The following is a 19,449-nucleotide window of genomic DNA, read 5'->3' as shown; positions in this document are numbered from 1 at the left end:
CCAATGGGTTGTTTGGGTTGGTTGATGTTTAGATTTATTGAAACAGGGGCAAGATCACTGATTGTAATGGGATGAATTTTGGGTTCTAGAATATCGGATATAATTAAGTTACTAGTGATAGATTTCTTCAGAGAAACCTCAGGTTCTTTTAGAGTTGAATGATGAGGCAGGTTCCTTAAGCTTAAGCAGTTTATCAAGACAGAATGAAGATGTTACAGATGAGTTTATCCATAGTGTCTGTCTTTGCCCCCACTGAGGGAAACAGGCCCTTTATCTGTGGTCTTCACACAGACTCCCGGAGCTGGGGGGTCAGACGGCCTTGGTGAGAGTAAGTTGTATGGATGCCAAGAACATGATGAGCAAGTAGCAAGGAGAGAAAGAAATATAAAAATAAGAAATATGAAAGTCATCAGAATTGGATCCATATATGTTTGCAATAGTGAGGTTTTGTTGTTGATTGTGCTGTTAATAATGCCTTATTCAGGGTCTGTGATTGTCGTGTTATGGGTTATTTCTTTAGTTTATCCGAATTGATACACCTCATTTCTTATAATTATAAGTTGATGGGCATACTGTATTTGGCTAAATTGTGGAGTTTTCAATTTTTGAGTTTCGGATTCCATTAGGTGTGTTTCTTGTAATAAGCATATGTCTGCTTGCAGCTGGATCAGGTGCTTCATCATTTTTAGTCTACCTCTCTTCCGGAGTTGCTTCAGGATGGGAAGTTTTTTCTTAGTTCCACTATTTCTTTGGGAAATTGGTCATTGAGCCCATATGTAGTTACCTTTCAGCCCCCTTCCTTTGCTTTTAATGAATTATTTTTGCTTATAGTGTTCGAATTTAGCAACGATTGCTGTAGATCTAGATTTAATTAAATCCACCCATACAACCAGCTCTTCCTTTCCCTGAAAGCTGGAAGAATTCAAACTGGTTTTACTTTATTTTATAGGTTTATGGCCCCCCACAACCCTGGCCGAGATAAATCAATCAATCAATCACTTATTTTATTCTACCACTAAAGCCAAAAATTTTATTCAGAAAACTCATATAATATTCATACAACTTTCTTCTAAAACTAAATTGTAGTAAATAGTCATGTGTAATAGTTTCTATTATTAACAAGGTGGGAGAATTATGCTCTTATTGCTAAAAAGAGCAGAGAATATTTGCTGTAGATGTGTTCTGCTGGTACAATATGGTCATCCCTACCTTCACAGATACAGTATTGCACTGAATTTCTTACTCATTAAGAACAATTGGTTTCAGTAATGAAGTATTAGACTACATCTATGTTTTTCCATGTGCCACTAATGACTATCAAGTGCTTTTAACCGAACAACCACATCCTTATAGAAGAGAAAAATGTGGTGCAATTTTAGGGAAATTACTTCATTTGGCAAAATGAGTGTTTAAAAGCCTTGAGGAAAGTGCTCTAAAAGCATAGCTAGCAGGCAATTTAGTGATAAGTACTTTGCAAATATACGTAGTGTGTCTGTCATTCAGATGTGCAAGAAGAAACGCAAAATTCTGAATGATATGCTCTGTGTATCTGTAGCAAAATATGTAAGCGGTGTGGAGATTTTCAAAAGAATTACTATAATGCCATAACAAAGAAAAACAAATTATGAGCAATACCAGGGAGTATACATAGTATATATAGAGGGTGGCAAAATAAATAAACGATTAAACAGAATACAGTATCATAACCCACAGCACCCCATCCAAAAAACAAAAGCTTACTACTCCCAAGGCCTGCTCCAGTACTCCCAAATACTTCCCAAACAGTTGTGCGTAATTCCATGTTCCTTTACTTTATAGAGCCAAATCAACAATCCATTTACTCAGTATGGTGCAGGCCTTCCTAAAGCCATCCATAGTAAACCTCGCCCTCTAGAAAGGGGAAGGGAACATTAAATCGTTGCAATTCACCAGTGAGTCATTACCAATTCACACTGCCGGTCCCACAAATATTTTGCCCGTGTTATACAGGTTATTGTGTACTCTCTTTACTGGTTCAGATTCAGTGTTCATCCACTCAGGTAAGAGAGCAGGGGGGGGAACGGGGCATCACAGCACTCATTTGTCTCCAGGATACCACTCCAGGTATCACCATCTCCATTTTCCCCTTGTCTCTCAGGAACCCTTCCTAATTAGACTGAGGTTAATCTATAGTGTATAGGGAATAGTGAACAGCTGCACCTATTCAGTCACAGGGGTGTTAGAACCAAAAACTCAGCCCTTCAAAGGACACCACAAAACTAGTCAAAACGATGATCTACTTTGAATTGATCTAGCACCAGGTCACTAGAGAGAAGTATGCATGATACACAGAAAACAGATGCCAGAGTCCTCTTGTTATAGCCAAACATTTACTGTGGCATAAAGCACTTTGGCTCTAGGCTTTAACAGATGATAAATTTGATTTTTGAGACAAATGTCCAATGATTAACTTAAATGGGTTCCAGAAAAAAACAGCTTTATTCATCAAATCATAGGACACACAGTCACATACAGGTTAAGAACAACTCACCAAAATGCATATTCTTGGACTTGGGATGAAATGCATGTAGACATGAAGAAAACCTGCAAACAACATACTGTACACCCAGAGCTGAAGAGCAAGAACTAAGCTGCTGTACGATCACACTGTGGGCGGTGAGAGCGTGAAAGCGACTGGAAGTCATTCATTCCCTATGGGAGGAGCAGCGAGGAGCAGCGAGGAGCAGCGAGATGCGGGTACTCTGGTTTCCCCCCCGGTCCAAAAATGTGCTGAGAATAATTGGAGTTACCAAATTGCCTGTAGGGTGTCCATGTGTGACTGAATGGTGTGTGGCTGTGCCCTGCAATGGGCTTGCACCCCATCCTGGGTTATTCCCTACCTTGCACCTATAGCCTCCAGGATAAGCTCTGGACCCGTACGACCCTGCATAGGACAAGCGGTTAGAGAAAATGGATGGATTTAAGTTTCACATTATTGCTAGTTATTTATGATTATTGGGTTACCCTTTACATTATCAGCACCTTCATGATACCTTCATAATGCATTCAAAGAACATTCATAAATGGCACGTAAGTATACCTTAACATCCTAACACACCTTTACAGCTTTAGTATATACACTGCTCAAAAACATTAAGGGAACACTTTGAAAACACATCAGATCTTAATGGGAAAAAAAATCATGCTGGATATCGGTACAGATATGGACTGGGTGATGTGTTAGGAATGAAAGGATGCCGCATCGTTTGATGGAAGTGAGGGTGATCAACCTACAGAGGACTGAATTCAAAGACACCCTGAAAATAAAAGTTAAAAAATGATGCCGCAGGCTGGTCCATTTTGTCGAAATTTCATTGCAGCAACTCAAAATCGTACTCATTAGTTGGTACAATATGGCCCCCAGGTGCTTGTATGCATACCTGATATATGTTCCTAATGAGACAATAAATGGTGTCCTAGGGAGGCTCCTCCCAGGTCTTTTTTCGATTTTGTGAAGAAAGATTTAGCCTCCCTCTCTATCCCAACCCTGCAGCTTGGGATCGTTCCCCCTGCTAGACTTCTGGTGACTCTTAAGGGGAAACGACACGGCACCTGAAGCAGAGATGTTTCTTCATGAACTAAAGGCTTGCAGTCGAGAGGCTGGGGCAAGTGTGACAACATGTTTTGACCGTGATGTTGGGATGAGTGAACCAGCTAAGCTCTATGGCCCCTCTTTAGGGCCCAACCTCATGGGAGGGGTGGGTGTATTTCAGTGGGGGAAGGACACTCAATTATATGTGCACCATTCTAAGGCATATCCATTTTTAGTTATGCTTTATTATTTGATAGCAGTTCATTCATGTCTTTTGAACTCAGCTTGATTGATACTATAAGAAAATCTCCTCTTAACTTCAGTTTACCGCTTGGAATGTAATAGGCTTAAACAAACTTGTCAAGCTAAAACAAGTCATGAGTAGGATTAGACAGCTAAAGGCCAAAATTGTTTTCCTCCAGGAGACACATCTGACCCCTGAAGATGTAGCCTAGTGAGGAGGAGATGGCAGAGTCAAGTGTTTTCGGATTCTTTCAGTTCACACTCGCGTGGAGTAATCACTCAATGACATTGGTATTCTCTGTTTAACTGGAGCCAATTTAGGTTGTATGTTGTTGGGTATGTTTTAATATTTAGCTTTCAAAAATTAAAGAAAAAGGCAGACTGCATGCTTATTTTAAAGTGCTATATTTTTATTTTCACGTTCTCATTTTAAAAAGTGTAGTCAAACAAAAGCAAAACACTTTTATGACCTATCTAAAACTTGTTTTTATATATATATAAAAAATGCTCTTAAGCCAACATTAGTTCAATTTTCAAAAGTATAAATTTTTTAATTTTTATTCAAGTTACATATATTGTCAATACAGTTACATTACTTTATAACTGTCACAAAATATTTGTTACTTTTAACACAAATACATATTACAATTTCATAATACTTTGTTACATACTTTCCATTGATATGTTCTTTATCATATGTACTACAGGCTAACTATATTTTTAAATGACCGCATTAAATAGGCATTACACATATGGTCAGCAGCGACCTCCTGTTGGTTTTTAACAGAACATCCTTTACAACAGAAATAATTGTTTTTGAGACAAAATCATTGACAAACGGAAGTAGCTTATGACGTGTCTATTAAGAAAACGTGTTTATAAGACCATATGATTTGAACAATGTTCTCGTTTTAATTCAGGAAACTGACAAAACAAGTTCGCCATTTTGAGTCTCTGTCGTACAGAAGTAAAACTGACGCAGAGCCAAAATGGCGCTACTGCTGAACGCGATACGTAGTGAAGACCGACACTGAACGACAACTGTCAAAACCAATGAATGCTATTCTTATTCATTCAACTAACCAGTAAAACTCGATGGGTGGGATCATTAAGGTATTGTTTCAAAATGGCAGACAGTTATTTTTTGAAAAGGAGCTGTGAGTAATACAAAACGAATGTAGTATTTTGTGTAAAAATATTTAGAACGTATTTACAGTAACTGTGTTATAGTATTTAGTGGTTTAAAAAGTTAAAGTGGTTAATAGTGTGTACAAAGCGGACAGCGCAAAAATGAAGGGCAAAGAAAGATCGCCGGTGAAAAAGCGCTCACGGGTTCTGGATGATATACGCGATAAAGGAGGAAGCCACCCTGCGAGCAAGAAAATAGCGACTATTTCTGTTTCTGGGTGCAGTAATAACGGTAACAGTTCGGCAAAAAGCGAGGGCAGCTCGACGCGACGGAGTTTACTGGGCGAAAAGAGGGAAAGTCGTGATTTCGACGGACACGCTTCCAGCCGAACCGGGAGTAACCACAGCTACACCAGCCCCGTTGCGAGCTCCAGCAGTAAGAATCACAATCCGAGCCTTACCCTCGATCCCCTCACTACGAGGAGCACTTCCCGGGTGGAGCAGCGGCCTCCGCTCGCTGCTGCGGAGAGTGAGTACAAAACGCTAAAAATCAGCGAGCTGGGCTCCCAGTTGAACGACGAGGAGGTCGAAGACGGGCTATTTCACGAATTTAAGAAATTCGGCGATGTGAGCGTGAAAATAAGCCGGATTAACGACGAGAGGGTGGCTTTTGTGAACTTTCGGAGGCCCGAAGATGCCAAGGCCGCGAAGCATGCCCGCGGGAGGCTAGTTCTTTATGACCGCCCATTAAAAATTGAAGCTGTGTACGTTAATAGGAGGAGAAGTCGTTCTCCTTTAGAGAAGGACCCTTATGTTGCAGTGCCAGGGCATAGACATTTGCACACACAGAGACCATTGTCACCTACTACTCTTGGGTACAGAGACTACAGGCTACAGCAGTTAGCACTGGGCCGTCTTCCACCTCCACCTCCTCCCCCTTTGCCCAGAGATTTAGAGAGGGAACGGGAATACGCCTTCTATGAGGCTAGGGCACGTCCAGCCTATATTGCTGAAAGAGCTGCTTTCCGTGAAGAGGAGTTTATTTCCCCTGAGGATGACCAAAGAGCTAACAGAACTCTCTTTCTGGGTAACCTTGACATCAGTGTCACTGAGAATGACCTTAGGAGAGCATTTGACCGTTTCGGTGTTATAACTGAGGTGGACATCAAAAGGCCCAGCCGTGGACAAAGTAGTACTTATGGCTTTCTAAAATTTGAGAACTTGGATATGGCACATCGCGCCAAGATAAGCATGTCTGGCAAAGTGGTAGGCCGCAACCCGATCAAGATTGGTTATGGCAAAGCCACACCCACCACTCGCCTTTGGGTTGGAGGCCTTGGGCCTTGGGTTCCCCTGGCAGCCCTGGCTAGAGAATTTGACCGTTTTGGCACCATTAGGACGATTGATTACAGAAAAGGGGACACATGGGCCTACATTCAGTATGAGAGTTTGGATGCCGCACAGGCAGCCTGCAGCCATATGCGGGGCTTTCCCCTCGGAGGCCCAGAAAGACGACTCCGGGTGGACTTCGCTGACACAGAGCATCGTTACCAGCAGCAGTTTCTGCAGCCCCTGCCCCTCCCGCACTATGACCTTGTGGCAGAGTCCTTTGTCCACAGGGGTGCACCAGAGGCCTTACGAGTCAGGGAGCGGACTCCGCCCCCTTTGCATTTCAGAGAGAGGGAACTCTATCCAGGTGTTGATTGGACTTCACCCCCAGTACGTGAGCGAGTTCGAGCAGCAGCATTTGAGCCTCTCGAGCACCTAGAGCGGGAACGACGGCCACGGGAGTCTTGGTCACTGGAGCGGGAGCTGCAAGGCCGAGATGCATCTCGCAAGCGACGTCTCTTGGAAGATAATCGGCATCTGGAGCCATCTCCAGACAGCAATGAAAGGATGGGTCGCCGGCGTCACTGTCCCTCATTGGAGCGTAGTCCTGGTGGCAGCAGCAGGGATGAGGGCCGTCTCAGTGACTCAGACCAACCCTTACGCTCTGACAGAACTACTCCAGCTCGGGAGCGCCATGATAGTCTGGACCGTGTCCCTGGCGAGAAAAGACAAAAGAATCATACACTGCCAGAGATGGCGAGTTCTACTGGTTGCTCTACCACCATTGCTGAGCGGAAGAGGAAAGTTGGTGAGACTGGTAAAAATATGACTAAGAAGGAACGCCTCGACCTCCTGGGAGCTTCCTCCAAGAGTAACCAGGCAGCTAAGCAAGACAGTAGTGGACAAAAGTTGACTTTGGCCTGGCAGGGTATGCTCCTGCTGAAGAACAGTAACTTTCCCTCCAGTATGCATCTTCTGGAGGGGGACCTCAGTGTAGCTACCAGTCTCCTTCTTGACAGCACAACTAGGGAGCAGGTAGCCCAGCTGAAAATTACCCAACGCCTTCGTTTAGATCAGCCCAAGCTGGATGAGGTGACACGACGAATCAAGATGGCTGGTCCTGGTGGTTACTCTGTACTTTTGGCCATTCCAGGAAACACAGACGACGGCTCATCACAGGACCCAGCAGCCTCCACCCAGAGGCCTCTGCGTAACCTGGTCTCGTACCTCAAACAGAAACAGGCAGCTGGAGTCATCAGCCTTCCAGTGGGTGGCAGCCGTGACAAGGACAACGTGGGAGTACTTCATGCTTTTCCTCCTTGTGATTTCTCACAGCAGTTCTTGGATTCCTCAGCTAAAGTTCTTACTAAAACGGATGAGGACTACCTGGTGATGATCATTGTCCGAGGGGCATCATGATACCTCAAAAAATGCACAAAAAATATATCATATGGAAAAATGTCCTGTACCATTAACACTTGCATGTATTCTTCTGTATTATTGGATATCTTTACAGGTGGGGTGGGGTTTTTAAAAGAATTGTTTTGGCTAAATCTTTCTGAGAACATAGGTGACACATATACAAGAATCTGAATAGGATGAGGTTGTTTAGAGTACAGTTGTAAGTTAGTCATTGGTTGTAATTATTGATTTTTATAGGAAATAATGTATGAACTGATTTGTGAAAGAAACCAGATTTTAGTTCCACAAAACCTGTAGAATATTTGCTCATTTGTATATTAATCCACTTAATAGAATATATTTTCTTTTAATTTTTTATGATGAGGTGAGGTTCCCTGTCCCCACCAAAATGATCCCTGTTGCATGTCTATTCCAGTTGTCTACAATGGTTTCAGATCTTTTTAGCCAACAGTAGCTATTAAGGAAATTGCATCTAAGGATTTCTTTTAATAGCTACAATGCATTGACCCCATTGTCTGAATGGTTTCCTCCCTGGTGTTTGGTTCTTATTTGTCAGTCAGTTTAAATTCAGTGTTAAAAAACAGGTTTTAATGTTTCAATCTTAAATTGTGTCGAATGGTGTGAAAAAAGCTATGAAGCTTTGGTGCCTCCCCTGAGAGTGTGAGCTGCTTTTTTTTTTTATCCGTGTTTTTAGTCTAATTAGCAGAATGCTTAAGGGCCAGATTGCTTTAGTCAAGTGATTTCCTTCATGATAACATCATCTGCATTAAGACAAATAGCACTAGAATGAAATCAAGATCAATATGAAAAAGCCAGCAATAGCATGTGGTTATGTGGATAGATGAATATGACAGATTGTATCTTAATCCTAGTTATTCACATTGATTTCAAGGAAACTGATGAGCTTCACTTCTTTTCTTCCTTGTCCTGTCATTGGTTTTGGGCTTGGCACCAGTAACATAGAAGTTAAAGGTATTGAGTGTTGAGACGTGAGCGCTGGAGTTTTTAAGACTATGTTCACATGTTTCAAGCCTGTTTTATTTTTCCCAAAACAGTGTTTTTAAATGTATGTAATTTTTCTTCCGATGTTTGTGTGTATATATATTTTTTTTTTCCATGTACAACAAAGAGAAAAGTTAGACTCAGAAATACTTATATTTATTTTCTGTGTAAAGATGGCAAAATAGTATCTGCCATAGATTATGTGCCGTTTAACTATAAACTGACCACAGTAGCTTTTTAAATCAAGGTTTTGTTTGGATAGTAATATATCTGCATTTGAGAATTTATGAGGTCAGAGTATCATGATAATCACAGGAAAACTCGGGTCTTTTTGATATCTGCATAACTAAATATTTACCAAATGTTGATGATATTTGTATTAACAGTATGTTTACCTTAAATGAGAGAAAATGGTATAATTAGGGCTTTTGCAAGGAATATGGGAAAGTGATTTTTGGAAAAAATGAATTTTAGTTTTGTAGCCCAGTTGAAATGGATGAAAGTGTCAGTGTGAAAAGTGAAAGTGTTCTGTTTTATGATCTTTGACCCTTTTTGACCCCTATTTATGGTATCCTTAATATCACTTTACAGACTTATAGCATTTGAGTTTTAGATGTTGGCAGGTAATTGGTCCATAAAACTGGCTACTTAGTGACGATTATTCTAATCTAATTCTAAGAATCTTCTTCAGTTTAAATTTGAAATGCTGGTATTTGGCTGTGCTGTATGATAGTTGGCCATTTTAAATACACCGAACAACACAGACCTAGGGGTTTAAATGAACAGCTGTAATAAGAAATCTAACAGTTTTGAAGTTGAAAGATTTTTTTTCTGCAGATCTGTTATAGTTTGAGATGTTTTATTTTCAGAAGCAAAACATGCAGCACAGGCATGCAGTATTTTTTTCTACATTTTCCATTGTGATGTAACCATATGCAAATGCTTTGAAAACCAAGAATTATCATTCTGTTTGTCTTACGGCACAGATGATTTTTATTCGTAATGGTTAATTTCTAAAATAGACATTAATTGGATATTTTATATTGAGGACAGAATTGCAGTTATTGCAGCTGTTGCCCAGATTGAGTGTACTAGTTCTGGATTTAGTTCTAAAAATTTAAATCTAAACAATGTCCTTCATGTTATTTCCTGATGATGTTCCTGGTTTTTTTTTTCTTTTCCCTGAACTGTTGTAAACGTGTAGACCTCTGAGTGGTTATGTGATGCGCTTCAGGGTGTCCTGATGCTTGCATGCTCATTTAATGTCATTTTGTTGTTGGTGCCATTGCCCATTACGCTTAATTCTGAATATGATAATCTTTGTCGGTTTCCATCAAACAGAAATTGTTCTATGTTTGTGTAAAAGGGAAAGCATCTACTTGTCAGACATTTTCTTTTGCAAGAAGGAAACGCTAGACTGGAAGCAGTGTCACCTCGCACATGGACCTCCATGCCCGGAGACACAAACGCTCGTGTAAAAATCACACAGGAGCCTTTCATATGTGGAGGGGCCATCAGCTTTCCATTTGATGTTGTGCATTTTACTCAGAGGGCAGCTTATAAGTTCTGTAACTGCTTTTGTGATGCCAGTTCTCGTGTTAAGTGGACACGTAAAATTTTTCGCTTTGTGCTGTGTACACCTGATGTCTGGGGAGAAAGGAAACCATCTGCACTCACAGCTGAGAAGTAACATACACACAGAAAAAAGTGCATTGGCACTCATTTTGTCTCGGTATAAATAAATTTTCTTGAAGGGAAAAATGTTTCTGCCTTGGAAATGAGTTGAAGACAACTTATGACCCTTTTTGTTGTGTTTGGAAGGAGTTGTTTCCGCACTTTAAATGGCACGTTTCGTTCAAGAAAAAGAAAAAAAATGCTTCTGCTGTCCAACATGCAGAGGAGAGTGAAAAGGAAAGTCAGTGAAAAGGGAAAAGTCATCATTTATCTCTGTGTTGCTCATCCATGTCTGCCCCTTACCTTTTTTTCTCAAAGGAGTTCCTGATTGGCTCACTGTAAATTGTGATCTCAGCTTTTCTCACCGTTGTACCTCTCCATGGAAAGGGAGGGGCTGGGTAACTGGGGCTTGCACTGTGTGCCTTTTGGCAGGAAATATCCTGTTTTGCTATGAGTGGCTGCCGGAAGCTTGTTCATGCAAATCAGGAGCATGAGGTGGAGACAGCCCTCAGTGTTTCTGCTGGTGCCTCTGCCTGGCCAGTTCATCTATATGATTTGCCTCAGGTTTGTCAACCACGTTCAAGGTTTGGGCCTGATGTGTCCTTGCATTCCTTACACAAGCAAGTGAGGGATCTATCATCTGTACATGCAAAGTGTCTTGTGGGGAACCATCCTGGCAGTTTTAACAGAGTTTCTCTCCCACAAACAACAAAGTGATGCGGATTTGAACACCTAAGTCTGATTCAGAAGAACAGTTATTTCTTTTCAAGTTTGTTTATTTTCTCCAGTTATTATTTGATTCAATTTTCCCCATGCTATTGGAAGGAAGAGGATTTTCCCAGTATCAGGGCTATGAGTTTGTTTACCCTTTCCTGTTTCCATTGTTTGATTACAAGGGATCTGGAAGAGCTCCAAGTGGAGTTTTGGGAGTCCGTGTATTCAACCTGTGCTGTTTCTGTAGCAGCTCCAACATGTGGAGCTTCCATCATTCCATCATCCTGTTCAGAAGTGTTTGTCTCTTGAAAAGAGGAATTCGACCACTGCAAAAAACTTAAAAGGATTATTTTTTATTCCATAGTTGCACTGCTATACTAAACAGGGATACATATTGTTCTTATTTTGCACAAATCGTGATTCAACCAGGAAGACCAGATGAGTTTTTATCACCAGTCCTTGAGGATGCGCTTGCCACATCTCCCAGGTTAGATAGTGTTCTGCTCTGAGCCCGCTGGAGCTGCTGGTCCTTTAGGAATCTGCTCACTGCTATTCTCTCTGCATGCCTGTAGCCGGGATTCCATCTTCTGAGGATAGACGCCGGTAAGTTGTGTGCTTTTGTTGGTGCAATGAAAGGAATGGGTAAGTATTGATGATCATTTTGTCTGTTACTTTAGAAGAAGCACACATTTTGTTATTGGTAAACAAAATATTGCGGCAAATGTACACTATTTTGCATGTTATCAATTTCAAAATAACATTTTATTTTAATCTGGTAAGTTTTATATTTCATTTTGGTATTGGCTTCATGAATAGTGACAATTTTTATCTGTTCATACCAGGAACAGAGAGTTACCTACCCTGGGAACCGATATCATGGGCATAGATCTTTTAGAATTAGGCCCTACCAAAAATGCAGTGTCTAGGAATCGTCGTAGAATTGCATGGAGTGATTTATTTTACAAATTTAATTGCTTTTAATTTGTTGTAATACAGCAAAGCATTTGTTGCACAGCATATAATATCTATATTTTGTTGGTGATTTAAGTTACCAGAACCCAAAGGAACTGTGGTCTTAGTCTGCCCTGTGTGTTGCATGGGGTTGACAGTAGTGATAGATACATTACTACTTTGCTACACTAAAAATGTTCATTTTTGCAGAGTATACTGGAGCAGCACTTTCCATCCTGTAAAACATGGATAGACTCATGGTGGTAGGTAGCTAAGTCTGCCAGAGAATTGGACACAGGCATGTATAAGTCAAGTCAAAGAAGCGAATTAAAAAAAAATAAATTCCCCGAATGTAATCTTTTTTTAACAATACTTTTTTATATTCTTTCTTTAACTTCTAGAGGGAAAAGAATGAAAATGGATTTGAAAGTACCCTGTACTTTAGGTACTCCTATATCTAAGAGAACAGGTCTGGACCAAAACATCTATAGTTGAGGTCCAGTGTGTGACTTCCATCATGTCTCCGTCTACCACACTAGCTGGTAACAGTGCTGTCCATCCTGTGGCCATTTGAAGACCATAAAACCTTTCTGTACGCCCATTGCACGACCCCAGTAAGCTCCTTATGTCACCAAGATGATCTAAAATGTGCTCAGAGTAATAGGTTTGGAGGGACGTCCCCAGTACTCACGGACAATACTACATCAGTCCATGCCTCTCCACTTTCACCTTGGTTTTGTTGTATGAACAACTGTCAGGTCAGTGATAGACATTAAACCTTAGAAAGGTGGCCTGAAGCATGTACATTTGGGTACACTTTACAAAATCTTCATCACCTCTTTATAACAAGTGAAGGAATGCTTTATTTTGATATAAAATGCAGTGCTTTGTGGTAACATGTTTAGAATAATAGGTGATACTAATTGAAATCAAATTAATTGAATGATTCACAATTTTACTCAGTTGTCCATATTGCATGATAGGCTGTCAGAAGTGTAATTGCTCATTCCATTGACCCAGGGTGTTTCCATTCTCCCAACTAGAAAGGTAAGAAAAGACTTTCATTGTCTCTTTATTAACCATAATGGTGTTACAGGGTTGCTCTTGTTTCAGCACATAGAACATAGCAAGATTTTCAGAACCATACTGTACTTTTTCTACACACAGTCAAATCGTAAAACTTTGTGACCACTAGGAAACAGGAAATAAAATAATTTCACAGATGTGCATTCATTTGAAGAAGAATACACACTGCTAAGTGCATGCACAGGGCAATAGTCGTGTAAAATATTTATTCAAAACCATACAGTATCCTTGAACCAGAGTAAAAATAGAAAAATGGCATATTGTTTTGGCATCAAAGCAGCCTTTCATTGGGCCATGGTCATGTTCTCAGGTGTCTGACCCAACCCCCTTGTGTTCTAGGTCATGCGTTTCCCAGTACTGCAATATGGGCTCACCTACAATTCTGGGTAAAGTACTTAAAATATAATGGGGTAATAATCTGCTAACTGAGATTACAGCCCTTGTTCAGTCTGTTTCCACATGTTCCATATACATAATAATAATAAAAAAAACTTTTATACTATAGAAAACTAAAATCAAGTTGTATAACAAGGGAACTGATACGTGTATTTCTTCCAGTGATCTAAATTGTTTTTTTTTCTGTGAAACATTCTCTCAGGTATTGATTTTAATATTCTGGGGTAAGGCATAGTATCTTTATCATCAAAACTGAAACTGCATTTTGGTGAGTACAAGCCTAATTCCTTTTTCCCCAGCATATGTCTTTGTAGTTTGGAACTTTCAAAGTTTAGTGTGTGCATTGATCTTTGTAAATAAAAGTATTTTTCTGGAAGAGTGTAAGTTTGGTTATTTTAATTAGAATCGTGTAGATTTTTCTATGTCATGGGAACAAGTGGTGTGTATGTATGTTTGTATATAAGTTAAAAATGATTGCTAGTGATTGTAGTAGACAATCAGTGAACAGTGAATCAGGTGATAGCACTTATTTTCATACAGCCCTTTAGATTCCCTCATATCACACAAACATCCTGTATTAACAATGTAACAATTCAATTCATTGCAAAATCAATTTCACATAAAACTTTACAAAAGTATTAAAATGTAATGCTCAAACTGAAAAATAGATTAGTTCTTTCTGCCTTTTACTGTATTATTACTGTGCCGATTATAAAAGCAGGACCTTAAGTTGGTCCATAGCAGGACATACACATGAAAAAAATGGATCACTTAGAGATGCCGTTGTGCGCAACCACACGATTTTGGGGTGAGTGGAGAAATTTCAAACTCCATTCACACAGAATTACAGTACTGACTAAATTATTCTTAAATGTGTCTTCATAAAATGAAGATTGCATTAATATTGCAAATAATTGTGCAAGCCACTATAAGTGCTACGTGCAAATTGCAAAATTTCATAGCTATTCAATGATTGTTTCTGATCTGAAGGGCAAACTCCACTACATATTTTAATGGAGATTAAAAGAAGTTTGTACATAAAATATGTATATTTGAGGTGTATATTTCCATTAGTTACATGTGAAATTAATATGAAACAAAAATAGTCAATGATAAATGCCACTAAACAATAAGCATTTGAACAGAGACCCAGTCTTGATATTATGTCAAAGGTAGGGTGACCACCTAATCCATGTTGGAAGGCGCTAGGACAGGGTTTGTAAACTACCATTTCAGTGAAAAAGACTGGTTTAAGGAAATGATGTATCAAATCATGTTAAATAACATTAGGCTAAAAAACTTTTTATTCATTATATGAACTGTACAATATTATTGATTCATGCAAAAATAAGTAAAACTTATTTTATGAACCTTATTCTGTTGACCAATAATCAATAAACCAATATCCAAAAAATGTCAAAGGTACAAAAGACTTTCTAAAATTTGCCCTCTAAGAACTTCTCATGCAGATCGTGCTGCATTGTCCACCATTTATTTCAGTCTGATATGTAATCAGATTACTAATCTGGTACTGCAGCAATTACCCCATTTGGTTAACAACAGAGCAACAATAAGGATAATGAGGCCAGGTGCTTTTCTAATGGTCCAATTGAAAAGTGTTGAGGTAGCCAAACAAAACACAGCCTCAGAGGTATACAGTGAATTGTGTAGCCCATGTTGAGTATGCAAACTCTGTTGGGAATTACAGCAAAACCAACAGCACCTAGAGTACAACAGTCATAGAGCCGGGAACAAAAGGAAAGGCAAGGAATTTGTGCTAAAGGGGAAAGTGGTCGTTCATGAACTATTAATGATCAGTACTGGAAGGCAGTTCTTACAGAGGAGTGAACACTCTAAATGACCGCTTCAAACAGTGTGCATCTCTGGTTGGTAAAGGCAGTGGAATGCCATCATTACTGTATTAGTCTGCTACATTGCAAAATCCGAAATTCTCAGATTAGTTAACAAATGGCTGGTTTTGAGTCAAAGTTCTCAGATTGGCCTTTCTCCTGTACTGTGAAGGATGTATTTTTTAAATGTTACAATAAGCTTCATAGAGTGGCCAGTCACGGGCTGTACTTAAACACAAAACTGTTCATTTAACTTGCATTCTCAGATGTTACGAAATAGGATGATCTTTTTAGCTTTTGTCAGGTGAATATACTTTATAGAGAAATGGTGGCTATACTCATCCTTGTTATCTCTTTCGGTGATTTCCTTTGCAAAGGCGTGATTGATTTACACTGTTCCTTGGATCTGGCATCACCATGCATGCCACATGTGATGCTGTCTCAGGGACACTGAGGCAAGGGTCTTTCAGGCAGGTTTTTGTTCTGCTCCTTCCATTTCTGTGCAAGTGGTTCCAGGAACAGTGAGACAGAGGACAGCAGATAACAGACACCAGCCAGATAGAAGGAGCAATCATATGTCTGGGTGTAGTCATAGAGGAAGCCTGTGAAAAGGAACACAGACTAATAAGCCTCACAGTGAAATGGGCTTAACCCATCCAACCATTCAATGATTTAACGTTACAGCTCCCACATAATACACGACCTGCTTAGCAGAGCGGTTAAGAACCTTTGTTGACAGCAGCAAAGCAAATTCTAGCCAGTAGCACAAACTCTACTGTATGGTGCGAAAAACCAGCCTGGCACTAAGCTAGAAGTCAGACTGTATGATCCTACATTGTTTTTCCAGAATTTCTTGGCATGTTATTACTGATTCCACGAAGCTGTTATTTACAGTGCACACAGTCAAGGGATTTGGGTACAGTTCATACAGGAATATCTAGCAGCTTAAAGTGTCAATATCACTGAGTACAACAGGGCTCTCCTTACATTTCACAAGAGTGTAAAAGGCCCCAAAGGTGATTAGGGTTCTTGGAATATTATCCTACTATGTTAAGGTCTGATTTATAGCATGAAACATTGGAATATGTGTGCTCTATTTGATTATAAATTATAAAAGCACCCTGTTATTAATATAAACTCTTCACATACATGAAGTATTTTTCTTTTTTTTCCGATGGATATTTTACTGGGACCAGTACAATACCTACCACAAGATGTTTCAAAATACTAAATCAGAGCAATGATTCCTATTCATTGCAAACTGTTAATGGACACTTTTAGCTAGTGTCCAACTATGTGAGCAATTACAGTACACAGTTTCTAAATTTACTTAGTAAAATGATAATCTGCAGTGGTATGGCTGTCTGAAAGCTTAGGAATAGCAGACACAGAATATACCTACTGGTATAGCCTCCTTAGCAAGTCTTTGGTCTTTACAACCTTAAAGACCCCATCAGTGTCCAAAATAGACATCGTCAACCTGTCTGTACATGGACAAATGTGTCTGTGGCAAAACTTGAATGTTTCTGTGGTAAACGAACTATGTAGGCTATATGTTTAAATACCATTTCTTTGGTAAAAATTGCATTTTGATCACAATGTCCATCAGAATATTATGGTGTTGACCCCTGTTCAAAAGACAAGGATGTCTTTCTCTGTGGACATGATTATGTAGCAATGTCAGTTTTGGAATAAAGCCTGTGTGTAACACTGATCCTACTTTCTTTTATTAGTTTTTCAGAAACAGCGTGTTAATAGTGCTTATAACCCAGTACATTTTAGGCTATATGACATACTGTACAGCCAGTCACATTTACTAGCTAGCTGGCTATTATGCTCATTACTAGGCATGTAACGATAAATCGCGAATCGGTTAAAAATCGATGTAAATGTATGACGATTTAAACTAGCTCATGTGGAAAATGAATCGCTACTTTAGGAGTACTTCACGGTACTGTACTTAACAGAAAAACTGGTGTAATATTACATTTGATTTCACGACAGATGTCACTGCGTATTCACATCGAGGTCGTACATCAGTTTTTGGTTTTGACCGAACGCGAGATGAGTGAATTTGAAATTGAGGATGCACTGCCATGTGGCACGGTGGTGCAGTGGTTAGCGCAGTGGTTACCATTCATACTAAAAATCACATGTGACATAAGGTACTCAAGGGAAAAGCCTATAGGAAAAATACAACACTTTTATAAGAACTTCACATTTTACCATATGTGATATACTGTATTTTACACACAGTAAAAAAATGTAAAATTTCTGGCAGCAGGGGCACCAGAAAATTTCTGTGTTAGAAACAATTACTTTCAGATGAAAAAACATTCATGAAATGTAAAAAAAAACAGGAATTATCATTTTTGCACTAAATTTTAATATGGCCAATGCCAGGTAAGACAAAGGGTCCTGTGTAGCATCTGATGTGAAGTGCCTTCAGGAATGATACCAGTGTCTGTTAGCATGAGCCTGATACAGTTTCTTGGCCAGCTGAGAGTTAAGGGCCTTGCTCAAGGGCTCATAGACATGTGACTATTCTGCTGAGGCTGGACACAAACCCGTGACCTGTAAACCATGCAGTTTTTTTTTTTCATATGGGATCATCCATCCCTACAGTTTAGTTTCACGCAAAGCAGGTTTGTACCATTTCAACTTCGTTATTTTAGGAGGGGCCACCACCATACCTCCACGATGTATACATGCGCACAAAGTAAAGCTTTTGGCACATCTATTTCTTCACTGAGCAGAGTCCCCAGTGTCCCCAAATACACCAAACCCTCTCTCACCTGCTAGAGGAGGACCAGTCAGACATCCTAGGCCCACAAAAAACATGGAAAAGCCCATTGAGTTATTCACCTTGTCCACCCCAACAAGATCTACCTGAGGAGACACAAGTAGGAGACACACCAAAACACATTAGATACTACAATGTTACCTTAAGATTCATAACAGACCAGGATGCACACAAATGACAAATCCATAATGTGTGGTGAAAACATTACATTATTTTTTCAGAAACAGATGAGACAACAGTGATATTTTATTAATCCTTGTGGGAAAATTCTCTTTGCTCCATCTTGCTCTCCATACAGGTGAGAGCAAACTTGGGGGCATCACAGTACAGAGGCAGCCACCTAATGGCACCCAGGGGTTAAGGGCCTTGCTCAAGGGCTAACAGACAAGTGACTATTCTGCTGAGGCTGGGCTTAATCCAGTAACCTTCCGATCACAGGCATACAGGCTTAGCCAGCTCAGCCACACACTACCCCTATTCAATGTCAGGGCAGTGACATACAGTACCAATCAAAAGTTTTTGTACACCAGAGGTTTTTAACACTTTTCCAATTGTTTCATAAACTGCTAATTTTTTAATTCTTGGTAAGCATTGGAAGGTTGGGTGAACAAATAAGTAAATATAAGTAAAAATACGTTTTGTTTATAACATGGAAAGAGTATGTAACAGTGCATGTCAGACATCCTATTAACTAGTGGTGTGGTGATGGCAGAGTCAAACCCTAGGCTGTCCTTTAACTTTAAATGCACTGGTTAACTGCTTCATCCCATGAAACAGAGCAGTATGTAATGTCCCTTTAGAAAGAATGCCTGGAATTTTCTCTGCTGTTATAACAGCTAGCAAAGGTGACTTTGATAATCAAAGATATGACATTTTCTTGCTAATAAAGTTACTCAAATTGTGAACATACTGTAAATTTGTTGGCAAAGAATATTGCGTGCATTTTTAGTAAATATTAAGTGAGTAACATGCAAATGTCAATCTCAATGTGTGCAAAAACTTTGACTGGTAATGTATAATGCAAAGGACTATAGGGTTACCTGCTAATAACCAGAGAGCTACCAATGTTTACCTTTGTGACTTAGCTGTCAAGCTTTATTAGAACTACTGATTAACCTTCATCAGATTTGGCACTGGGGAGCATTGTGGTTTACAGTTACCACACTTCTGGGGTTGTGAATGTTGCGCATTTCTTCTGGTTCCTCCTGGAGTACCAGAGGCATGACAGAGAATACTCTGGTGCTACAACCGGAAATCCAGACAAACAGAAGAGGAATTCC

General features: G+C 39.7%; 2 protein-coding genes across 12 annotated transcripts in view; one reads left to right on the top strand and one right to left on the bottom strand.

Moving 5' to 3' along the window:
- The first annotated feature begins 4,896 nt into the window (after window positions 1-4,896).
- Window positions 4,897-13,892, top strand: rbm15 (RNA binding motif protein 15). 3 transcript variants are annotated; one of them, XM_023795849.2, is made up of 3 exons: window positions 4,897-13,081; window positions 13,460-13,506; window positions 13,719-13,892. In XM_023795849.2, exon 1 carries the CDS (start codon window positions 5,105-5,107, stop codon window positions 7,688-7,690), a length of 2,586 nt encoding a protein of 861 aa, XP_023651617.1. In that variant the 5' UTR covers window positions 4,897-5,104; the 3' UTR covers window positions 7,691-13,081; window positions 13,460-13,506; window positions 13,719-13,892. The 3 variants fall into 3 exon arrangements, with proteins under 3 accessions (XP_023651617.1, XP_072558565.1, XP_072558564.1); XM_072702464.1 differs by having other exon boundaries at window positions 4,897-11,686; window positions 12,245-13,892; XM_072702463.1 differs by having other exon boundaries at window positions 4,897-13,506.
- Window positions 13,893-14,802: 910 nt separating this feature from the next.
- slc16a4 (solute carrier family 16 member 4) overlaps window positions 14,803-19,449 on the bottom strand; it is a 31,207-nt gene continuing 26,560 nt past the window's right edge. For 8 of the 9 annotated variants that reach the window (XM_072702465.1, XM_072702473.1, XM_072702470.1 and 5 more), the window contains 2 exons: window positions 18,162-18,255; window positions 14,803-15,968 (listed from right to left, as the gene is read on the bottom strand). In XM_072702465.1, coding sequence (XP_072558566.1) covers window positions 15,808-15,968; window positions 18,162-18,255 — 255 coding nt within the window. In that variant the 3' untranslated portion in view covers window positions 14,803-15,807. The remainder of the gene's footprint in view (window positions 15,969-18,161; window positions 18,256-19,449) is intronic. The other variant, XM_072702469.1, reaches the window with a different exon arrangement.

The sequence above is a fragment of the Paramormyrops kingsleyae genome, chromosome 18 (assembly GCF_048594095.1).
Source record: "Paramormyrops kingsleyae isolate MSU_618 chromosome 18, PKINGS_0.4, whole genome shotgun sequence".
NCBI classification, from domain to species: Eukaryota; Metazoa; Chordata; class Actinopteri; order Osteoglossiformes; family Mormyridae; genus Paramormyrops; species Paramormyrops kingsleyae.
This window is presented reverse-complemented; position numbering and strand designations above follow the sequence as displayed.